The following is a 25,870-nucleotide window of genomic DNA, read 5'->3' on the forward strand; positions in this document are numbered from 1 at the left end:
GGGGAAAACTTTTTCATTATTTTCCTTTTTTCTTCCTTTATATGGCTCTTCACCATGTACCTGTTTTTAGTTGAGTACACCATGGGTTATCCCTCCCCCCTACATCACTGGATCCAAATTCCTATATGATACATTTCTATATGATACATTTCATGACATTTAATGCCTGTTTTTCTCTCTCCAGGTTTCCTGTTTATTTGTTGGAAGTTTGATCGTATGTATATACCTTGTTATTCTTAACCTATTGTGGACGTCTGACTTATACACTTGTGTTGTATATACTGTTCACCTCCATTTGCATTGGATATGTTCTTTTCCCTTCTGTATCTCCATTTTTTTATTCAATAAAAATTTTATGAACTGAAAAAAAAAAAATGAAAAGAAAACAGAGGGTAGGTCATTTTTCTCAATGGAGGAGAGTAAACATTGACGTGACACAGGGATCTGTACTGGGTCCGGTGCTATTTAACTTATTTATACATGATCTGGAAACTGGAACGACAAGTGAGATGATTAAATTTTCAGATGACACTAAACTGTTCAAAGTTATTAAAACACATGCAGATTGTGAGAAATTGCAGGCAGGCCTTAGGAAATTGGAAGACAGGGTGTCCAAGTAGAAGATGAGATTTAATGTGGACAAATGCAAAGTGATGCACATTGGGAAGAATAACCCAAATCACAGTTACCGGATGCTAGGGTTCACCTTGGTGGTTAGCGCCCAAGAAAAAGATATGGGTGTCATTGTGACAATACGAGGAAACCTTCCATGTGTGTCGGTGGCTAAAAATTATTAAAATTATTATTGTTAGGAATTATTAAAAAACAAGACTAACAATGACTAAGGTTAACAAGACTAAGAATGTTATAATGCCTATGTATCGCTCCATGGTGCGACCTCACCTGGAGTATTGCATTCAATTCTGGTCTCCTTATCTCAAGAAAGATATAGCGGCACTAGAAAAAGTTCAAAGAAGAGTGACCAAGATGATAAAGGGGATGTACTAACTCCTCTTATATGAGGAAAGACTAAAAAGGTTAGGGTTCTTCTGCTTAGAAAAGAGATGTCTCAGGGGAGATATGATTGAAGTCTACAAAATCCTGAGTGGAGTAGAATGGGTACAAGTGGGCCAATTTTTCACTCTGTCAAAAATTACAAAGGCTAGGAGACACTCCATGAAGTTATAGGGAAATACTTTAAAGACCAATAGGAGGAAATATTTTTTTCACTTAGAGAATAGTTAAGCTCTGGAATGTGTTGCCAGAGCTTGTGGTAAGAGCAGATAGCATAGCTGGTTTTAAGAAAGGTTTGGACAATTTCCTGGAAGAAAAGTCCATAATCTGTTATTGAGACAGACCTAAGGCAAGCCACTGCTTGCCTTGGATCGGTAGCATGAAATGGTGCTACTCTTTGGTTTCTTGCTAGATGCTAGTGACCTGGATTGGCCACCGTGGGGACGGGCTACTGGGCTTCATGGACCATTAGTCTGACCCAGTAAGGCTATCCTTATGTTTCCTATTTTAAGTTAAACTATTTATATATTTTTAAAGAAAAATGTATTGGTATTTAGACAAGAGATTGTGTGAGAAATGAACACTGAGTTTCACTTGAGAAAGTAGGTGAATGGTTATAATGGGGTTGTTGTTTAGGTATTAGGGTGCACATTCCCAGATTCTTGGGCTCACTAAGTAGTGGGGAGGAGGTGCCCTAAATTTGAAAATGAAAATAGCCTCACATTTTCCCTACACCGTATTCTTGACCCCTTAGTATTTCTTCCATCCAAGCTGATTCTCTGTTTTGAGAATCCTCTATCAGCCTCCTGCTAATTGAATTCTTTAGGAATGTCTCACCAATGGGCTGCAGAGGACGGGGATGCAGCAGCAATAGCTACAGTAGCAGTGCCTTTGTTTTCTCTGCACCTATTGGCTAAGATTCTTTAGGAATTTCTTGCCAATGGGCTGTAGGGGAGGAGGAGGAGGAGGCAGAAGCAATAGCTATAGAGACAGTGCCTTAGCAACCTTGTGGGCTGGGTTTTTTTTTCCTGCAGCCTATTGGCTGGATATGCTTTTGGGCTGCAGTTATCTTTGTATCATTTCCCATGCCTCTCCCAGCTTGCATTAACTCTTCCCTCAGCAGCCCTTAGCTACAGAGAGTTCCTTAGGAACCTGCTTAGCAATCTTCGGTTCTGGTTTTTCTTCCTGCAGACTATTGGTTGTCTACGATTCTATATATCTTCCCTCAGTGTAAATTTCACCTGTGTTATATATCTGTTCCCTCAACCTCTCCCTCACAACCCCTTATTGGCTGGCTAAGCTTCCTTTGGAATGTCTGACCTAGTTTTAATTTTAGTTGTGCTCACCCTTTTCACATTCCATATCTCTTCTCTTAGCCTCTATTTCCTTCAGAACCCCTTAGCTACAGAGAGAGTGCCTTAGCAACCTATTTAGAAAACTTCTGTTCTGTTTTTTCCTTCAGCTTATTGGTTGCCTAAGCTTCTATGCTAATGGCCAAAATTGTGGAAACACCTAGGATTTTAGCCATTTTGCTTAAAAAAAACACAAAAAAAACATGGCTATAACATCATAATTATATTTAATGCATAAATTTTTTATTAATAACAGAAACTCTTTAATTACTTAAGAAGACCAGCATAATATTTGGCCCATTTCACAGAAATAATGCTGTTCATGATCTACCCAAGCTAATAATGATAATTTGTCTAGTTATCCAATGACTTCATCAGTTTCACTAACAGCGCGTTTGATATCTCTTAGCCTTGATTACTGCCTTACATCTTCTTGGCATGCTTTCTACAGTCTTTGGAGATTAACAGGTGATATTATATGGAACCAGGAGTTGATTATTGCTGCTATCAACACATATTTGTTGGATGGTCGCTTTGCTACTACTGCTCTCTTTAATCTGGCCCAGAGGTTCTCAATGGGGTTCAGATCTGGGCTGTTTCCTAGCCAGTCCAGCAACTGAACCAGAACATATGCAGGTAAGGCTGGACTCAAATAGGACACTGGTCTTTGACCTGAGGGCCGCTGCATGAGTGGACTGCTGGGCACGATGGACCACTGGTCTGACCCAGCAGCGGCAATTCTTATGTTCTTATGTTCTCTTTAGACCAGGTGAGGCATTTCTTGGCTGTGTTGTATGGGGCAAAAAACAAAAGGAATTGTCCCCAAAATATCCACAAAGAAGAAAATCCAGAGAAAGCCAAAAAAAATCTGTGGAGTGACGATGTTCCTAAATGGACTTTATTTGACAGTGTCAAAGTTCCAAAGGTACACTGAAATCATCCACATAAAATAATTCCATCCACATAAAAATAAATCATCCACATAAAAGCCTTAAAGGACCTAGTCCGCTAGGGATACAGGACCCAACACGGTCCGCGTTTCGACAAAAAGTCTTCTTCAGGGGTTCCTGGGGGGTCCTATAAAGGTGAACACGTGGGAAACAATTATGTGGTGAGCCGGAAGTGAGACACTGCTTGCATTTGCAATGGAAAAGGTCCATTTTTACGATCCCTTCCAGTCTTGTTGTTCATGCTTCTAGTCTCTTCAAAGTGGTTGGAGAGTTTTAGTAGCCTGGCCTGAGATATGCCTTGATCAATTTTGGCTGCAAACTCTCAGTTAATTATAGCCCTCTTTTCTTAAGGCTTTCGATGTTGCTCTAGTCAAGTCTCTTCTACAAAATTTGGATGTTGCTCTAGTCAAGTCTCTTCTGCAAAATTTAGCATAAAGCTGTAATTTTAGTATTTAGACAATTTTTTTTTTTAATAAATATTTTTTATTCTTTTTTTAAATTCTTACATCAAGTGAAATACATGTAATACATTAAATTATGAAAAAACACTTGAAATTATTATTAAATGTTCTTACAATGTGAATTAAATAAACCCTTTATCAGAATTTTATATCATATTAATATTACAATAGTTTTCCCTCACTACCCCTTCTATATGTTCTATACATGTGTTGTTATATCTGATCAGTAGAATAATTTGTCAATGGTCCCCATATTTTATTAAATTTTTTAATATAACCTTGTTGTAATGCCAATACTTTTTCCATTTTATATATATGACAAATTGAATTCCACCAAAAAGTGTAATTCAATTTAGTGTAATCCTTCCAGTTCTGAGTAATTTGCTGTATGGCGACCCCTGTTAAAATTAATAAAAGTTTATTATTATTAGCTGAAATCGGACTTTGTGTTCTCATTGCTGTTCCAAATAATATTGTATCATATGATAGTCCAACATGATTTTCTAATAAATTATTAATTTGGGGCCAAATTAATTTCCAAAAGGAATTAATGCAGGGACAAAAGAATAGTAAATGGTCCAATGTCCCCACTTCTATCCTACAATGCCAGCATCTACCCTGTTTCCCCGATGGTAAGACACTGTCTTATTTTTTTTGGAAGGCCAAAATATGCTCTAGGGCTTATTTTTGGGGGGATGCCTTATTTACATTTTTTTCTAAAAAGGGGGGGCTGTCTTATTTGACAGCTGAAGAATCGGTCGGCCGAAAAATCGTACCGTGTATGGCCAGCTTTATCCATCATACCATATATTGTACCATTTAATGTCCCCAATGTTGTCCATCAGGGAAACACAGTAAAGAGATTATTCTGTAGTGCAGCATCAGAGGGGACTTGACAGTGTGAAACCATTGTTTATATACCGTATGCATTTTAAACAGGCTTTATATACAGTAAGTGGTATTGCTCACAGCAAAAGAAACCTGTCTGCGTGTCTCACTTTTGGATGTTCTGGCCGTGAACAAACTCCTGCAGTCTCCGTTAGGGAGGGATGAGGGAAGCTGCCTGTGTTTCCTTGCGCGGAGTCACGTGCGCGCGCTGCAGTCCTGTCACTTCCTCCTCTTCACTTCATGACGAGGTGCGGCACGCAGCCATGGAGGCAAATACGGTAGACGGAGGGACCACACGGAGTCACCCATCGTACCACCCGATTCGGGTAAGCGCAGGTATCGGTGGGTGGCTTATTTGCGGGGGGGTGCCTTATTTTACATTTTTTTCTAAAAAGGGGGGGGCTGTCTTATTTGATGGCCCTGCCTTATCATCGGGGAAACAGGGTATTAGATCTATTACTATCTAATTTTTGTAATCTCGTAGGGGTCCATAAAACTCTATGTAATAAAAACAACCATGTTTGACTCATAGATGCTGATCTTGTAGTATGTATTCTCCAGGACCAAAATTTTTGCCATTGAGATGGAAAAATTATCTGTCCTATCTCAATACTCCAAATATCCCTAAGTCCTGATCTCTTTTTTTTGTTTAAAAATTCGTTTATTTTCTTATACCATTTTGCGGCTTGGTGTCCTAGAAAATCCGCTTGAAAACAAAGGATTGGTAAACTATATTGAGTGTTAAGATTTTTCCATTCAGGGAACCCTTCCTGAATGGCCTGCTTCAATTGCATCCATTTAAAATATTGTGTTTTTTCTAATCCAAATTTTTGTTGCAATTGTGAAAAACTAAGCAGTGATCCATTTACTATTACATCTTTTAAAGTACGTATACCTGCTTTTATCCATTGTTTCCATACTATTTTAAATCCACCAATTTTGATCCTGGAGTTTACCCAAATAGATTGATTTAAAGATTTAGCCAATGGATCTGTTGATAAATTGCTTATAAATCTTAATGTTTTCCATGTATCTATTAGAATTCTATGATCTTTATATCTCTTAGGTATTGTTATACTAATAAAATGTTCTGGATGTAAAGGGAACATGAGGCGCCATTCTAAATATAACCAGTCGGGTACATTTTCCATGAGATCTGGGAGGATCCAATACATTCCCTGTCTTAAAATATAGGCTTGATGGTACCTATAGAAATTTGGAAAATTTACCCCTCCTTCCTTAATTGTTTTTTGTAATGATGCTAAAGCGATTCTTGGTCTTTTCCCAAACCAAACAAATTTTGTTAGTATACTGTTTAATTTTTTATAAAATGACCCCTGAAAAAATATTGGAATCATACTCATTTGATAACAAACCACAGGTAAAATCATCATTTTAATTGTTTGGATTCTTCCCCACCAAGAAAGATGTAAAGGATTCCATTGCTCGCACATTTCTGTTATTTTCTTTAATAAAAGTTTTTCATTCTCTTTAACTGTGTCATCAATTGTATTTTTTATAAGAATACCTAAATATTTTAGTCCTTCCTCTTTCCATTTAAATGAATATGAATCAAATAATCCTTTGGTGCAATGGATATTAATTGGAAGAACTTCAGATTTTTCCCAATTGATTTTATATCCAGAAAACTTTCCAAACTTTTCTATTAAATTAAGTAGATGTGGAATGGTGTCTTCTGGTTCTCTTAAATATAATAATATATCATCTGCATATGCAGATAATTTAAATTCCCAATTAGAAAATGTGATTCCCTTTATTCCCTTAGTTTGATTTATTGCAATTAATAAGGGTTCTAGAACGATATCAAAAAGTAAGGGAGATAAAGGACAACCTTGTCTAACTCCCCTTAGCAAGTTAAATTTATCAGATAAGTTATTGTTTATATTTAATCTTGCTCCAGGGGAGCTATATAATGTTTGAATCATTTTAATAAAACCAGGTCCTATACCAAACCATTCTAGAGCTTGATACATAAACTTCCATTCTACTCTATCAAATGCTTTTTCTGCATCTAATGATATTAGAAAAGCTGGATCATTCAAATTTTTTGCTAAATTTAGAGAATGAAATGCTAATCTAGTGTTATGTGAAGAGTGTCTTTTAGCAACAAATCCTGTTTGGTGTATATCAATAATAAAAGGAAGAGCTTTTGCTAGTCTTATAGCTAGCACTTTAGCAATTAATTTAGCATCTACATTCATCAAAGATATAGGCCTATAATTTGTTATCAATGTCGGATCCCTGTTTGGTTTTGGTAAGACAATTATAACAGAATCAGCCATAGTTCCTGATATATTTCCATTATTTATTTGATATTGATATAAATTTAATAGATAAGGTAATAAAATATTTTGAAATGTTTTGTAAAATTCAACAGTATATCCATCTCCATCTGGAGCGGATCCAACTCTAAGAGCTTTCAATGCTGATTCTACTTCTTTTAAAGATATATGTTCTTCTAAACTTCCTTTTATATGATCCGGAATATTTGGTCCAATAAATGCCTTTAAAAATTCTATACCATCTTGTTCTTTATTTTCATAAGTATCAGAAGTATATAAATCCTTATAAAAATCAAGAAACTGTTTTATAATATCTTCATTACTAGTGTGTGTATTGCCCCGTTTATCCTTAATTGCAATAATCTTAGATTTTCTTTTTTTTGCTTTAATAAAATTTGCTAATAATCTTCCATTTTTATTTGAATTTCCATAATACTGTACTTGCCGACAGAACATATCTTTCCTTACAAATTGAGAAGAAATCTCATTATATTTAACTTTTGTTTTTGATAATTTCTGCAATGTATCATGTTCCCATTTAATAATTAATTTTTGTTCTAATAATTTAATTTCTTGTTCCAATTGTATAAATTGTTTTTTAAGTTGTTTTTTCATATATGCAGAATATGATATGATATTCCCTCTCATTGTTGCTTTATAAGCGTCCCATAAAATTTCAATGTTTATGTTATCCGAATTATTGAATTGAAAGAATTCATGCATTTTTTCTTTAATATTTAGACAATTAATATTCATTTAATTCAATTAAATTGCAATTAATGAAAAATAGCAATTAAAATTTTGTCATATTGCACAACGAGCCTATAGACCACACCCACAAGCTGTGATATGAATATCAGAACATAAAAGTGAAACACGTAAACATACTATATGCGCTCAAAATCTAAGAAATACATATCAAAAGAAATACGACTGATTGCTTACCTCTTTGATGTCAAATCACTAAAAGTCATTCCTAACCACAAAATAAACAAATATTACCAGTAATGTTTATAAGCTATCAAAAAATGTTTATAAATATCATACATTGCAAGATTAAATAAGTAATTGAAACAACAGTTGAATAAAGTTTTGCAATCTCGAAAAACTCAAAGGGATATTTTTATCAAGCTGCGGTAGGGGTTTAACACGCGTAATACTGCGCGTTAAACTGCCTGCCGCGCTAGCCGCTAATGCCTGCATTGAGCAGGGATTACTTTTTTATCCGGCCGCGGAGGTTAGCGTATGATGAAATGTCTGATGCGCTAACCCTGCTAGCGCAGCTTGATAAAAGGAACCCAAAGTGTTTCCACAATTTTGGTCACTAGTGTATATCTCTTCCCTCAGCTAAAATTTCAGCTGTGTTCTATATCTTTTCCCTCAGCCTCTCCCTCACAATCCCTTACTGGCTGGCTAAGCTTCCTTAGCAATGTATGACTAATGAGCTGCAAGGGGAGGCAGGAGCATTACCTACAGAGACAGCATCTTAGCAACCTGCTTAGATACTTTCAATCCTAATTTTCCCTGCAGTCTATTGGCTGGCTAAGCTTCCTTTGGAATGTCTGACCAATGACCAGCAGGGGGAGGTGGGAGCATCAAAAAATCCCCCTTGTGATCTCCTAAATGAATTTTGGCAAACTCCAGACCTAGCTAATTCACTTTCTCAAACTGAAAATGGTTTCAACAATATCCTTAGAGCCATTTTTCCAGATCACACTAACAGCGTCCTTACTTTATAGATAATATAAAGACAAACTATATACAATATACTGTATAATAGACAAACTAAATACAAAATAAGGATAGAGTGCAAGTGGTGGAGAATTACATCCTATTTCAATAGAATTCTTGACCTTATACTTAAACATTTATGGATCACAATTGACTCTCCTTTAAATCATCTTCCTTCACAAAGCAAGATTATCAATAATCCTGGCAAGTCCCAGGGTCAGCTAAAGGCCACTTATCACAGCTGTTTTCTTAGTCAAAAATGGCCTCTCCTATGCAGAAGGATAGCAGCTAATATCCATCTTCTGACCTGCTGAGAAGCATTTGATTATACTCATCTTAATTATAGTTCCATATAGATAATAAATGCTTATTTACATCAGAACTTAAAACAAATCAGATCAGTAAATATTATATACATGCCAGGAAAGGACTTTCAATTTAGATTTTGTGTATCAGCAAAGATGTAGATAAACAAAGCAAGGATTAAATCTATTGATTGTCTAAAAGCACGGCTATCCCAAGGGATCATTACACAGACTAAACAAGGCAACAAAAGAATACCTTTATTCTTCTAGAAACAAATAGGCTACATTTTACAAGACAATCATGAAAACAAATGCATTATCATTTGTATATAAACAGCCATCATATGGTAACTAGCTTCATGTATATGCAATACTGACAGCTTCAAATTTAACAAATGTTAAGAATCAATTATTTTGCTCATGTAAATATCATTTTTATCTGTTTTCTACTTTTGGCTATCTGTGCTTAGTATCTGAATATCTAGGGAGTTCTGTATGATAATAATGACTGAGTGTTTTCGGGAAAAGACTAGCTGACTGACATAAGGATGAAGAAGCAGTACTCAAATTCCATCAGTTCTGTGTCTTACTCCTGTTCTCACATCATCTGAATTAAATGGTTTCTAGTTTTGTGATAAAATACACACACTAGAACGATATGGATTACATTTTGCACTTTCCCCAAAGGTCCACTGACATGCATCTATTCACAAGCATCTACAGTAAAGTGTATTTATCTGGCAATATAATCCATGGAAATATGTTGTGATGTTTAAAGTTTACATTCACTGAAGAGACTCAAGCTCTTATTGCTCAATCCACCATGAACTTATATACCATCAACCCAAAACAGTGCTATATTTTATTTTCTATTTCACACAAATTACAAAATCATTTATTCTTGGCCTTGAGACATGTAGTGACCTACCCAGTGCTGTTCATAGTCGGATGGTCTTATTTGCCCTTCATCATCCTCATATAGAATGAAGCCTTCACGCCTCGCCTGATGGTACTCCTTCCGTAACTGCTGAATGCGGTCAGCATTTCCAGCTGTGGGACGGCCACTACAAAACAAAATAAAATGAAAAAAAATTCACATTTAAATATACTTTATTTAGCATACATAATTTTTCCTAATACAGTGAGAGCAGTCAATGCTTGATTTTCAATGGTTCTACCATGCAGGTTTCACTCCAAGCCCAGCTTCTGCACCTTGAGGCAGCTATAGATTTATTTGTTTTTTCAATTTTCTATACCATTCTCCCTGGGGAACTCAGAACAGTTTACATGAATGTTTTCAGGTACTGAAGCATTTTTCCCTGTCTGTCCCGGCGGGCTCACAATCTATCTAATATATTTGGGGCAATGTGGGGATTAGGTGACTTGTCCAGGGTCACAAGGAACAGCATAGGTTTGAACCCACAACCTCAGGATGCTGAGGCTGTAGCTTTAACCACTATGCTACACTCTCCCCAAGGGTTATTACAAAGAACGGTGAGATCAGAATTGAGACACCCATGTCGGGATACCTTTGAGGTGGTGTGAAACCCAATGGGAAATGTTCTCCATATACGTGCATGTGCTTTGTAAAAGATTCAGATTTTTGCCCTGCCCAAGGCACACTCAAACCATGTCCCCACCATATTCCTTGAAATACCTATGCAGTACAGATCTTTACATGTAAACATCAGCTTTTTGAAATCACAATTTATACATGTATGTACTCTACACAACTGGATGCTGCTATTTTCAAATGGTGATGCTTCTAAAATAATACCAAATATCTACTGAATAGACTCAGAGAACATTTGTATTTGAAGCAGAACTAAGATATAAGCAAGTACGCAGATAAACACAAGTAGGAATGTGCACAGGACATACATTTTAGGAAGAGAGTGCTCTCATATTTAAGACCAGTTCAAGGGTATCTGATGCCCTAGGCCTAGGAAAATCATCAGTCAAATACCTCCACTCTGCCCCAATCCATCCATTTTCCCTTCCCTTCTCTACCCTCCATATCTCCAGCATCTCCCCTTCCCTCAGGTACAGCTCTCTCCCTCTCTTCTTCCCTCTGATGTCCATCAACTCTTATCTTCCATCCTCCTCCCTCCCCCTGTACTCCCAGATAACCTACTTCTCTCTGCTTCCCATTACCCTTTAGACCAGTGGTCTCAAACTTGCGGCCCGGGGACCACATGCGGCCCGCCAGGTACTATTTTGAGGCCCTCGGTATGTTTATCATAATCACAAAAGTAAAATAAAACAGCTTCTTGATCATATGTCTCTTTAGCTATAAATGACAATATTATTATTAAGCCTTAGCCAAAAGGAAAGATTTATAAACTATAAAGAGTTTTACCTCATGCAAAATTGTCATTTCTTTAATTTCTTTAATAAGATATTAACTATTTTTTTCTGAGGCCCTCCAAGTACCTAGAAATCCAAAATGTGGCCCTGCAAAGACCACTGCTTTAGACTACTTTTTGAGGAGCTAGGACATAATGAAGTACTTGATTTCTGGGGATAGAGAGGATAGGGAATACTTGTTAAGATCTGGTTGCATTTTTTGAATCTTCACATTCATGTGACATAATTAAATGTAAAAGCTAAAGTGCTGATGTTCACATATTTGTAAGCATTTGAAATAGTGTTAATCCTGCCCTGTGTATGTAGGGCTGTAGCATTTGGATCCTAGTTAAGCACCATTGCTGTTATGGCTTAGAAGGATAGAAAGGAGAGTTGGTAGTTGTGAATGAAAGTTCATGGCTCCATAGTCTCAACAAAGGCCTAGGTTCCACTGGATGAGTAGAGGGGGAAAACTACCAAAGCACCTCTCAAAAAGCTTGTGAAACAGCTCATTGTAGAAAAAAATGACCGACTGAAGACAAAAATAACCATGTTTTCACACATCAGTCTGAGCAACTGTCTCATAGTCAACAATACACACGCATATTCACACAAGAGCATGTAAGAAGACAGTGTTTCTATTTTGGTTGCTTGTTAATGTCATCTTTTTCATTTTATTAGTGCATAGTAGGAGCAGTAATTACAGTGCTATAAAAAACTAAAAATATAAGATAGGATTGTCAGAAGAACTACAAAAAAAGCCTAAACTGGTTCAGTTGCAGAAGGTTCTGACAAAGTAAAAACAAGAGTGCAGGTGAAGGAAACAGATTTCTTACTGATGTGGGTGGAATTAGGAAGGGAACTTTATCACTCTTTTCTTTTTCATCTGCTTTACAAAACAGTTTGTTATTTAAATCTCATCAAAATTAAAGGGATTTTAATTTACTGATTTTCATGCAATGGACCTCTATGTAAATAACAGCTTTTAGAAGTGTAGATCACCTACATGTGCATAGAGCAATTTAAGAAATGCTATTTACACATGGAGACCCACACTACCTACAGATTTCGAGAGAGTATAGTGTAGGTGGACTGAACATCCATATGTATATCCATCATTTTACAAAGAGTATACATGACAGAGACCTTAAAATCTCCATGTTTGCATTTACATCTGCTCCAAGGCATACACATGTGCAGCCTGAAGAGGCATATGAACAGGCCAGCAGATACCCTTCCCCCACCAACAAAAACTGACCAACTGCGTCTAAGATAAGTGACGTTATCTCAACTTGTTGGTCAGTTAAAAATTGTAAGGCACAAATCAGTTTATATCCAGCTGAACAAAATAAGAAGAAATAAAAAATGAAAATGAGAAAATGAAAAACAGAAATTGATTGAAGATGCATATTATATGCAGTGACTGGACAATAAGCTCCGCGAGGGGGGCCAACCCCCTCCCCCCACAATTAGAGCTTTATATCTCTGAGCATATGGGAGCAACATCAATCAATAACTGGTTTCATATCATATTTTTCAGTATTAGGAGATAGGTTGTATGATATTTGTCTGCAACCATCTTTGGCATTAACTTAACATTCAATTTTTCAGCTTTCTTTTCAAAATCTACTTTTCCATGTCTTCCCTTCCCTTCCTATCTCTCTCTCTTTCTCTCCTCATTTCCATAGTCTCACATCTCTTTCCTTCCCCCCCCCCCCCAGTATTCAGAATTCTATTTCCTCCCTCCTTCCTCCCAGTGGTCTGACATCTCTCTCCTTCCTTTCTCCCCTTCTCAGTCTGGCATCTCTCTCCTTTCCTTTCCATAATCTGGCATCTCTCTCTACTACCACTACTATTTCTATAGTGCTACCAGTCTCCCCTCCTTCCCTACCCTGGTCTGGTAGCTCTCCCTTCCTTTAGTCATCTCTCCTCTTCCCCCCCCCCCGGTGTAACATTTCTCTCTCCCTTCCTCCTTTCCGCCCGCTGCAGTTCATATCCCTTCCTCCCTTCTGGCCTCCTCCCAATCCAACATTTCTCCCTCCTTTCCACCAGTCCAACATTTATTTATCTCTTCCTCCTGCATGCTTCTCCTTTGGTCCTCCTTCCCACCTCTAATCAACATTTCTCTCTCTCTCCCTCCATGAGTCCAACTTTTCACTCTCTGCCCTCTCCCCCTTCCTCCGAGTGTGACATTTCTCCTTCCCTCCTTTCTGTCCTCTCCATCCATCTCACCCTCTCCATGAGTCCAACACTTTCTGCCTCCTGCACGCTTTCTCTCTCTGTCCTTGACTCTTCCATTGAGTGGCATTCCTCCTTCCCACCCCCAACCCAACATGATTTCTCCCCATACACAATCTCACCCTCCCCTCCAGTGTGTAGCAACTTTCCTTTCCCTCCCCTTCTGCCAGGCCAGCAGCACCTCTTCTCACTTCCCTCCCCCCATCCAGCAGTAACTCTCCTCCCTTCCCTTTCCCTCCTCCCCATCCAGCAATACCTCTCCTGTGTTCAGCCTAGCGGCAGTTCACTGTGTACTTTTAACTTTGCCACACAGCTACCGCTAACATTAGTTTAGATGATGTTCCATCAGGCAGTCTCGGGGCCTTTGCTAGGCCAGCCTGCCTCGCATCATCGAAGCGGGCTGGCCTAACAAAGGCCCTGAGGCTGCCTGATGGAACCATGTCTAAATTAATGCTAGCGGCAGCTGTGTGGTGAAGTTAAAAGCACACTGAGCTGCCGCTGCTGATCCAGGGGTGGGGAGATAAAACGAGGAAGGCAGTCATCCCAGCAGATACGCGATGGTAGCAGAAGGCAGGAGTCCCGGCATACGCGATGGTAGCAGGAAGTTTGTGACACTGTTGTAAGTCTTCAGGCAGCCACTGCGCAGCGCAGGCCTGCCCTGGAAGTAGAATGAAGTGCTCCGTGGCAGGCTTGCTAATTGATGCGGCACCTGCCTGAAGCTTTACCAGGAAGCAGGTGGGTGGGTGGACAGTAGTTCACCCTGGCACGGGCCGCAGTGAGGCTCGTATGTTGTGAAGGGTAGATCTATATACTACTTCTATCATATTTACTATGCTACTAAGTATAATCATGCTGTTTGCTCTGAATCATTTAGGGGACTTTCTTACCATGTAGGTTAAGATCTTATTGTATTACACACTTTTTAGCATGTACAGCATCACCCTCAGGTACAATATTGGGCAGGGAGGCAGAGAGAATTTCCATCCTACTTCTGCTTAAGAGTTTGATGGGGCAAAGGCTTGCAGATGGGATCCGTGGAGAGATACTGCCCTAATACTCATTCATTTCTTGCACCAAGGTTTTCATCCTAAGCTAAAACCACAGTGCCTCACCTTTTCCTCCTGGCACCCACAAATCAGAGACAATCATCACACTATATTACAGAATAAATTTGCTTTATTTATAAAGTCATCTGAGCAACTTAGGTAAATGCAATAAGGAACAGGTATGCACAGAGACTCTGTGGAAAATAAGACAAGGCAAATATGCAGTTCATAAGACAATGACTTTTTAAATACTGCTCAGCAAATATGCTCTGTAAGCAAACGACAGGGTATGGTTAGCACAGGAAAATAAATAGACTACAGCATTAAGTACGAAAATAACCCAATGAGATTAGCAGCATCTTCACATCATTTACTACCAGGCAGGGTGACTTATAAAAGTCTTTATCTGTCCCAGCTATGCAAAATACCACTCAGTCTTGAGGAGTCGATTTAACTAATGAGCTCTTTAGCAGGTATGCACTGAACACTTCACAAGAGCCTAATCTAGAACAAATTCAAGATGCCAGATATTTCAGTGCTACCTAATGCCCTGGCTATAAGTAGGGTATGATTTCTGCAGAAAGATCTTTCTAAGCTGAGCTTTATCGATATGCCCTCATATTACACAGTTAAACAAAAGCTTTTACCACTTATTCTCCTGCAACTCTACAGTCCAGCTTTTCAAAGCCCCTCTCCCGTGGCTCTGCAAAATAGGTTTTTGACTAGCTAGCTGCCTTTACTGTGGTCAACAATAACACTGGAGGGAGAGAGGAAATCATAGGCTTTCAGGCTTCATTAGTGCCAGAGTCATCTCCCTTACTCCTCTGACTCTTTCACCTCCTCTTAGAAGCATTTCTGAGCAAGTAGTAGAAATACAGTTCTCTTGAGCAGCAGGGTAAACAATCCTGATCTGCCTCCCATTGGATCTCTGGGACTGGCTCCTAGGACTTTCTTTCTAGGACTATTAATTCTGGCACCAGAATTGCATTCTTATATAACTACCGTATTTTCTCGCATATAACGCGGGCGTTATACGTGGTTTTTATGAACCGCGCATACCCTTGCGTGTTATACGCGTGAGCGCGTTGTACAAAATTTTTTTTACATAGTTCCCCCCCCCCCGACGCCCGATTCATCAACCGGAAGGAGCGCTCGCACTCCCACCCCAAAGGACCGCTCGCACCCCCACCTCAAGGACCTCTCGCACGCCACAGCCTCCACCCCTCCCCCATGGAGAAGCTGTCTACCTTGTTTCCGGATGCCAGTCCAGCTGCTTCCTCTGCCGGCGGTCCTGCCCCTTCTCAGAGCCCTGTGCTGCGCTGCTTCCTCTTCCGGCGGTCCCGCCCTTTCTCTGACATCAGAGAAAGGGCGGGACCGCCGGAAGAGGAAGCAGCGCAGCAGGGCTCAGAGAAGGGGCGGGACCGCCGGCAGAGGAAACAGCTGGGCTCGCTGGCATCCGAAAACAAGGTAGACAGCTTCTCTATGGGGGAGGGGGGGAGGCTGTGGGGGTGCGAGCAGTCCTTCGGGTGGGGGTGCGAGCGGTCCTTCGGGTGGGGGTGCAAGCGTTCCTTCCGGGTGATGAATCGGGCTTCGGGGGGGGGGCATCAGGCTTTCAGGATGGGGACAGGACTTCAAGGGGGGACAGGACTTCAAGGGGGACAGGCAGACCTTCAAGGGGGGACAGGACTTCAAGGGGGGACAGGACTTCAAGGGGGGACAGGACTTAAAGGGGGACAGGCAGACCTTCAAGGGGGGACAGGACTTCAAGGGGGGACAGGACTTAAAGGGGGACAGGCAGACCTTCAAGGGGGGACAGGCAGACCTTCAAGGGGGGACAGGCAGACCGAAGGGGGTGAAAAAGCTATAAAATAAACCAACTAGCGTGTCAATGTGTTGAGAGGAAGAGGTGGTCTGGGAAATTCTGCTGAGAAAACTCCGGGTCCATTTCCACCCCCCAGTTACCCTAGTCCACTCCACTCAACTGGTTCACACACTGAGTGGGTCTTTGGGTGTTGTTCCTGGGATCTCTTTCAGTGGTTTGTCAGTATCTCCTTGTGGTCCAAGGAAGGAAACTTTGTTAACCTTAGCATTGACCTTCAGAATATATTTGTAACAGCGCTGCTTGTGTGGCATTACCGTAGGCTATGTAGTGATGGAAAGAAAAAAACAGACCTTTGCACATTTTTGCACTAGGTATATGGTATAGGTATATAGGTATAGGTATTCCTGCACAGCTAAGTCCTTGTGAAGTTACGGTACCTTGTTCTTTCTGTATTTGACATCTAGCAAGGTCTCTGTTTGGAATGAAAGATTTATGTTATGGTAAAAGCAGATAGCGTTGCTGGTTTTAAAAAGGTTTGGACAAATTCCTGGAGGAAAAGTCCATAGTCTATTATTAAGACATGGAGGAAGCATCTGCTTGCCCTGGATCGGTAGCATAGAATGTTGTTATTCTTTGGGTTTTGACCAGGTATTTAGTGACCTGGATACCATGAGAATGGGCTACTGGGCATGATGGACCATTGGACTGACCCAGTTAGGCTATTCTTATGTTCTCATCTGTAGGGGCCTTTGTTTTCACTTCTTATTTTAATGTATCTTTTTCTGGGAACTTATCAGTGTTTTTTAGAATGGGAACAAAAATGGACATAGGAGAACTCACGCACCATTCACACACCCTCCAACCAAAAACGTCAAAAGAAAAAAACTGTTCATTCTTATAAACAACCGTATAACTTTTAATCTAGAGTTAGTGAGTATGAATTCAGTAACAAGAACAGAAATCACATGTTCATTCTTATAAACTATAACATTAACCGGTAGATCAAACGAAGTATCGAGGACAAAATAATCTAAATACAGTTACCGTAGTTACAGTAAAGTTGTACGGTAAATAAACAAAGTTTACAGGTTTATTCAGTCATCATCATCACAGTCATCTGAATCCTTGAATCCATCAAAATCTGAATTGTCATCATCATCATTAAATAAAGTGAGCACAGCCTGCAGACGATCCTTGTTTATTTCTGAAGTGATATCGTCATCGTTGTCGTCATCATCGCTGATATCCGTGTTGTTGCCTCCTTCCGCTGCACTGGTAGTAGCCGTAGTGTCATTGGTTTCATAAACAATGCCCGCTTTTCTAAATCCGTTTCGAATGGTATCTGGTGTTATTTTGTCCCATGCTGAAGCCACCCACTTGCAGACTTCTGTGAAAGTTGCCTGCTTCAGCCGCCCCGCAGGTGTGTACTCGTGCGTGCCGCTCTGCATCCACTGCTCCCACTCCTTTCTAACAAAAGTCTTGAATGGATGATTCACTGCGATGTCAAGTGGCTGCAGCTTACACGTCAGGCCTCCAGGTATCACAGCGATGTGGGCACGAGTAGAATTAATGTAGGCCTGAACATTTTTTTCTTTGTGGGCAGCCATGGCATCAAAAATTAACAAGGATTTTTTTACAAAGAATCCACCCTGTCTTGCCCTAAAGCATTTATCTACCCACAATCTCATTACGTCACAGTCCATCCATCCCTTCTTGTTGCAGTGCACAACCACACTGGTGGGCAGCTTTTCACGGGGCATAGTGACCCTTTTGAAAATGAGCATGGGCTTTAACTTAACCCCGCTAGCTGAGCAACCAAGAACTACTGTAAAACACGTTCTTTCATGCCCAGTTGTGGTGATGGCAACAGATTTAGTACCTGTGGGGGCTATGGTTCTTGTCGCTGGAATGTCGAATGCCATTGGAATTTCATCCATGTTGATGACGTCCTTTGCAGTGATGCCAAGTTCAGATATTTCTTTGGCGACAAAGTCATGGAAATCAATCAATTTTTGCTGCCAGTCATCCGGAAGTCGCTGGCCAACAGTTGTTCTCATTCGAACTGATAGTCCGTTCCTTTTCATAAATTTTGAGATCCATGTGAAGCCAGCTTTGAAGTCAGGTAATTCCTCTTCTATTTGCAAGTAGTTTTGCCTTCATCTGAATCGCAACAGTAGAGACTGATTGATTTTGCTCCCTTCTCTCCAGAATCCACTGCTTCAAGTCATCCTCCAGCTGAGGCCATTTTGGTTTGGCCCCACGACGTGCCCGTTTTCGCGGATTGCATTTCTCCAGTTCCTTCTTATCTTTTCTCCATTCATGCACCGATGTTTCTCCAACATTTAAGTCTCTCGCTGCGGCCCGGTTGCCTATTTCCTCAGCTTTCACAACGACTTTATGCTTAAAGTCCGCTGTATATGACTTTCGTCTCATTCCTTCCATTATGGCAGTAAATTTAAATTTAATTAATAAACTCTACTACCGGGTAGATAAATGCAGAATACCAATCTGAAGAGATCAAATTACTGAAATGTGGGCTCTACATGCAGCATTTATCTTTTATAGGCTTACCCAAAGGCTGAGATGCTGTTGTAAAGGCAAAATGGTATTTACTGGGCAAATTACAAGGCCAGATAGAGGGGGGGGGACAAAGCCACATTGTCAAAAACACACCGTGACAAAGGCCCGCCTTGGTGACAGATCAAAAGCGCGCCCCGACAACCCGGCGCAGAAAACTGAGCGGCAAGCATGCTCAGACCATCTTCTTTGTCTGTAGATGGTTTGCGCATGCTTACAGAGCGGCAAGCAGGACAGGGTGGTGAAACGAGCAGGCGGGACCAGAGGAGACTCGGGGCAGGGCTGGAAACGAGCAGGCGGGACCAGAGGAGACTCGGGGCAGGGCTGGAAACGAGCAGGCGGGACCAGAGGAGACTCGGGGCAGGGCTGGAAACGAGCAGGCGGGACCAGAGGAGACTGGGGCAGGGCTGGAAACGAGCATTCGGGACCAGAGGAGACTCGGGGCAGGGCTGGAAACGAGCAGGAGGGACCAGAGGAGACTCGGGGCAGGGCTGGAAATGAGCAGGCGGGACCAGAGGAGACTCGGGGCGGGCGAAAGGAGAGTCGGGCGGCAACGGGAGAGTCGGGGCGGCATGCGCGGTATACGGGTGTGCGCGGTATATAAAAATTTCTGTACATAATTTTGTGTTTTTCGCGCGCTATACCCGTGTGCGCGTTTTACACGGTGCGCGTTATCTACGTGAAAATACGGTATATCAGTGTTCTTAAACTATGGTAAAGACCTCTAACGGTGGCATATCACCTGCCTTCTAGACCTCAACTATGACCTATGCCCAGTAATGGCAGTATACTTGGTCATGTGAATCAGTGAATATTCACAGGTCCCACCCTGTACTCCTTTGTGAGCTTCCTTTTAGGCTGGTAACTCATGCAAAATGAAGATCTCCAAGCAAATAATGAAATATAGGACTTTGCATTGGTTGTAGCTAGTGTTGCTACTGCTACCTTCATACTTCAGAAAGTGGAGGGAGGAGGAGGAAATGGATGAAAATAGGGGAGGAAAGTGGAAATCTGATACTCTCTTTTCATCATCATTTGTAGTTGTGTGAACTTTTAAGTGTTGAAATAGTTTAGAGTAGGGGTGCCCACACTTTCTTGGTTTGCGAACTACTTTTAAAATGACCAAGTCAAAATGATCTACCAACAATAAAATTTAAAAAAAACACAAAGCACACTGTACACAGAGAAAATGTTAATTATCGTTTATATTTGTTTTTGTTTTTTTTTCAAAAAGGTCAAGGCAGATGACTTTAAAATATGCACTGTCACTTCAGTAACAACTATACAAAAATAGAGAAATATACCTCCTTTCCTTTTACTAGAGTGTTTTTTAGCACTTGGGACAAATATACCCCCTTCCCTTTTATAGCAGCTTTTAGCAAAGGGAGCTGCGCTGAATGCCCCGTGCTGCTCCCGACGCTCATAGGCTCCCTGCGCTAAAAACTGCTATTATGGTTTAGTAAAAGGGGGCCATAGTGCAAAATATAGACAGCAGATATAAATTCGGACACATTTTGATCACTAAATTTAAAATAAAGTCATTTTCCCTACCTTTGCTGTCTGGTGATTTCATGAGTCTCTGGTTGCACTTCCTTCTTATGACTGTAAATCCAATATTTCTTTCTTTCTGCCTCTCCTCCAGACTTCATTCCATTTCCCAACCAACCTCCAGACCTCATTCCAGTCCCCAACCAACATCTCTCTCTGTCCCTCCATGAGTCCAACTTATCCTTCCTCTCTCCCTGCCCCCTCCCCTTTCTTTTTTTATTTTAACAAGTTTTATTTAATTTTACTTAATTTCTGGAAGTCTATTTGGGGACAAATTAATGTTATTCTTGAATCAACAATTCCGTTAACTTATGAAGCTATAATTTGTGGTATGATATTACATCTTAAGCCTTCTTTGGATAAATATAAAAGCCGTTTTTTCTTGATTATGACGGGAATAGCTATCCAAATCATTACAAGAAACTGGAAGAAGTATGACAGACTTAATTACACATTTTGGTGGACAAATGTTCGTACCACTTATAAGTATGAGAGAATGAATGCGGAGTGTTTGGGGTTTACTAATAGATTTAATAGGATGTGGTGCCCATTGACTGCATTTGTTGAATCGCACTAACTGTCATGTATCTCTCCTTGTACTAGATTTCCTTGCATATCCAGGGTGGGTGGGTGGGGGGAGGGAAAGGTATTCTGATTACTAAAATTACTTAATTATAATATTTTAATTCCATAATATGTCTTCATCTATTAGTTTGGGGGGAGAATGATTGTTTTATGTATTAATTGTGTATTTAAAGTGCCTTCTTCATAGTGTTTATGTCTAAATTAATTGTATGGCACTGACAAAGTTTGAAAATTAATAAAGATTAAAAAAAAAAAAAAGTTTTATTTTATTTTCACAATGGCAAATACACCAGATAGCCAAATCCCCACCCCAAAACATAAACAGTCATATAAGGCAATATTATCCAACCCAAAATTTTCCCCTCCCTCTCTTTTTTTCTTTTGCCCTGCCCCCTTTCTTTCATTCTCTCTCCATGCCCCCTCAAGCCACCGCTGCTGATTTCTCCCTGCTTTCTCGACGTCAGGCCCGGCGTGTACAAGTGCCGAGCTCACAGCCTTCCCCCCCCCCCGCACCCCCAGACATCGGAGAGGAAGTTCTGGGCCAACCAGGCAGCGATTGGCTGGCCTGGAACTTCCTCTCTGATGGGGGGAAGGCTGTGGGCCCAGTGCTTGTACACGTCTGGCCTGGCGTTTGGGAAGCAGGGAGAACAGAATGCAAAGGCAATGTGAGTCTATCGCGGCGCCCAGGATGGTTTAGAGCTTATGATTTTAGGTTTAGAGCTTATGATTTTAGGTTTTAATTGATAAACATTGAAAAAACATTCTGGAGCACAAAATGTAAACTAGACATTTAGGACCATATTCTATAAAGGATGCCTATATTAGGTGCCACTATTTGGCCCAAAAATCTTGGTTTATATTTGAGTATACAGTATAATAACTTTATTTTTTATATATTGCCACACCATATTAGTTCAGGGCCATTTACATCAAGAGGACTGTTACTAAACAGTGATCATTATATGTCATATACTGTAGTATAGCAGTAATATTTGAATTACAAATCATTCCAATCAATTTACATTTCACAATTGCTGTCTAGTGACAAATTTATCAAATAAATGTGTTTTCAATAACCTTCTAAAAGAATAGTATGACTGGGTTTGTGGTAACAGAGTATTCCACCATATATTCGTTTTTCCTGCTTGATAGGTTAATGTTTTTTCACAAAATCTCTTATAACAGCAGGCTTTTGGTGATGGGAAAACAAACCAGTAGTTTTTCTGAGTGTTCTTGTTGGACTTGAATATTTCAAAGTGGGAAATAAGGTAGATAGATGCTAAGCCAAATAGTATTCTAAAACAGATACAACTGAACGTAAACAACACTCTGGGCTGGTCTCGGTTAGGGCACTGGTCTTTGACCTGGGGGTTACCGCGTGAATGGACTGCTGGGTGCGATGGACCACTGGTTTGACCCAGCAGTGGCAATTCTTATGTTCTTATGGCTTCAAACAGTAGCCAATGGAGTTGTTTATAAAATGGGCTGATATGATCAAACTTTTTCAGCTCAAAAATCAGATGGACTGCTGTGTTATTAGTGTCTCTCTGTGCTCTGTGTTTTTGGATATTACATGTACTTTTGGCTGCATGTCGTGCTGCTACTTTCCTCCTTATAGATAGGCATAGGTCTGCCTGCTGTATTACATTATGTAGATAATATTTTGTGAATCTTTGCATTCGTACGGCATGCATGTTTCTTGCCTTGTTAACATTTATTGTACTTCATCTACTAAACTCAATAAAAAATTTTTGAACTAAAAAAAAAAAATCTTAGTCTATTAATAATTTTTTTAGATGACCCTAAATAAATGATGTTACAATAGTCCAGAATTGATAATATTGAAGACTGCACCAGTAATCTAAAGAAGAGTAGATCAAAATATTTTTTTGATTGTGCAAAGTTTCCAGAGGGCCGAAAAACATTTTTTGATCAGTAAGGGTTCTTTTTACAAAGGTACGCTAGCGGTTTTAGTGTGCGCTTAGTGTGCGCTAAAATGCCGTAGGCACTAGTCGCTACCGCCTCCTTTTAAGCAGGTGGTAATTTTTCAGCTAGCGCATGCTAATCCAGTGCATGCGCTAAAAACGCTAGTGCACCTTTGTAAAAGGAGCCCTAAATCTATGTGATCTTCCAATGTTAGATATCAATCTAATGTTACGCCCAATATTTTTATTGAAGTGGCTATAGAAAAATTTTGACCCTGGAGATGAAGAACACTTTCTTTGATTCTATCATTAGGGCTTGCCAAGAAGAAATTAGCCTTTTCCGGATTAACTTTAAACTGGAGAGTCCATTGTTCTATTTGTTTCAATAAGATCTGATTTTTTTATATCTACCGTAACAGATGTTAAAGGGATAAGTATGGTAATGTCATCTGCATAGATATAAAATTTAACTTTGAGATTATGTAATAGATGACCCAAGGAGGCAAGGTAGATATTGAACAATGTTGGCGATAATGGAGAACCCTATGGGACACCACAAGAGTTAAAGAAGAATGTTTATCAGTACTGTATACTTGATAGGATCTGTTTTTCAAAAAACCCTGGAACCATTTCCAAACATTTGCTGAAATGCCTAATGAATCTAAACAGTTCAAGATCTCATGGTCAACCAAATCAAATGAGCTACTGAGATCCAACTGAAGGATCAGCGCACTAGTGCCAACACTAAACAATCCATGAGGATGATTAAACAATGAGGCTAGTACTGTCTCTGTGCTATAGCCAGAGTGAAATCCTGATTGAACATTGTGAAGAATAGTAAATTTTTCCAAATATTCTACTAGTTCAAAGTTAACTAACCCTTCTAACAGCTTTGTTAATAACAGAATACCAGCAATCGGTCTATAATTAGTAATGCAAGTAATGGATTCTTCAGAATTTTTATAATGGGTGTGACTAAGATTTAGCCAATCTCCTTTGGGAACTGGCTCTCTTTCAGCATATAATTAATCCATTTGAAAAGATCAGATTTGAATGTAAAAGAAGCATTCTTAAATACATTTGGCAGGCAATTGTCCAATCGACAGTTAGATTTAGTGTATTTGGTAAACAATTTGCGGAACAGTTTCCAATCTGGTAGTTTGTTCCCAGGTCATTTCTACCCTACTACCTTCACAACGTTGGGCCATGAACATATATGGATCCATATTGTTCAGCAGTCCAAAATTAGATTTCAATTTACATATTTTATTTTTAAAAAATTCGGCAAGGGCACCTGAAGACGGTGGACATTTCGACTTGGGAGATTTCTTAGATTCTAATTCAAATAAATTGTTTATCAATTTAAACAACTCTTTGCTATTAATAGTTGCCATTCCAATTTTATGGGCGTAATATTTTGTTTGTTTCTCCTTAATCATGGTTTTATAATCTTTCACTTTTGATCTTCACTTAATCCTATCTTTCATATGTCCTGATTTTATCCACATTTTTTCTAATCTGCGTAATTCCCTTTTAATCTCTAATAATTCCCTGTCATGGATCCAAGATGGCGACTGAGAGCAGACGCGCTCAGAACAGCGATTATTTAGAATGAATTCCTAGCGGTAGTTCACTTACCGCGATGCCTAAGAGACGGGGCCGGAGTGCTGCTTCTGCCTCGCGGCGCTCTGGAGCTCCGGGTCTCAGCAACATTCAAGATCTTCTGAGGCATATGCAGGTCTCTGTAACATCGGATGGCGGCCTGCTGAGGACACAGGGAGGCGAACCCGTGGTGGACACTCTTGGGTCTGACACTACTCTAAGCCCCGATGTTAGGGCACCGCCCCCGCAGCCTCAGATTACAAGCTCTCCTAGGGGTGGGGAAACCCCGGATTCTGAGGTATTCTCCTCTCCAGAGGCAAGTAAGGATCTTCAGGAGAGCTTGGAGGCTGGGGCTTGTATCACAAGGGTCCCCATGGAAATATCTGGGGCAGTACCATCTCAGTATGAGGGGGAAGGACAGAAGACATGCCCCGAAGGAAATCTTCAGAATGGTGAGCACTTCACACTCACACAAACTCCAATTGTATTGATTAAACCTGCTGAAGTGACCCTAGATTCCATTTGGGACTTAATGGCTGATTTTGTTAAAAACATTACTCCTACTTTTCAACAAATTGAAGGGAAAATTAAGGAACATAATAAAGAATTGAAGGATATAAGAAAATAAATGAATACTTCTAACTCATCCATTCAGAAAATAGAAAAGGAAATTATAACATCGAAACAATTGCAAGAGACTTTAGTTAAAGATAATATTAACCTAAGGAAGAAGATTGAAATGCTTGAGAACAATTCACGTAGTAACAATTTAAGGTTAATTAACTTTCCAAGACTTGATTTGGTAATACCTAGAGATATGCTCAAGAAATATCTAGTGGAAATTTTGGAGATATCTGAAGAATCGTTACCACCACTCTCACGGGTTTATTATTCCCTGATAAAGAAAAAAACCAACAACAAAAAGAAAAATCTTCAGACCGAGAACCCTTAAATATCTCACAAATTTTAGAGACATCTGAGAAGGATTTAGCATCATCAGCCACTATGATTATTACCTTAGGTTTACCAATTGATAAAACATGGTTGTTAAAGCTTTACTTTAAAAATAGACAAAAAAGTTTCCTTGGTCACAAAATACAAATGTTTCCAGACTTGGCACGGGAGATGCAAAGGCGCTGCCGTGAATTTCTTCTTTTGAAACCTAAGGTTATATCTT

General features: G+C 39.8%; 1 protein-coding gene across 4 annotated transcripts in view; it reads right to left on the bottom strand.

Moving 5' to 3' along the window:
• Positions 1-25,870, bottom strand: part of PARD3B (par-3 family cell polarity regulator beta) — a 1,834,390-nt gene that overhangs the window by 324,627 nt on the left and 1,483,893 nt on the right. For 3 of the 4 annotated variants that reach the window (XM_033945029.1, XM_033945028.1, XM_033945030.1), the window contains one exon: positions 9,933-10,068. In XM_033945029.1, the coding sequence (XP_033800920.1) occupies positions 9,933-10,068 (136 nt within the window). Of the gene's footprint in view, positions 1-3,418; positions 3,734-9,932; positions 10,069-25,870 lie in introns of those variants that run through there. The other variant, XM_033945031.1, reaches the window with a different exon arrangement.

This window comes from Geotrypetes seraphini, chromosome 5, assembly GCF_902459505.1.
Source record: "Geotrypetes seraphini chromosome 5, aGeoSer1.1, whole genome shotgun sequence".
In the NCBI taxonomy this organism is placed as follows: Eukaryota; Metazoa; Chordata; class Amphibia; order Gymnophiona; family Dermophiidae; genus Geotrypetes; species Geotrypetes seraphini.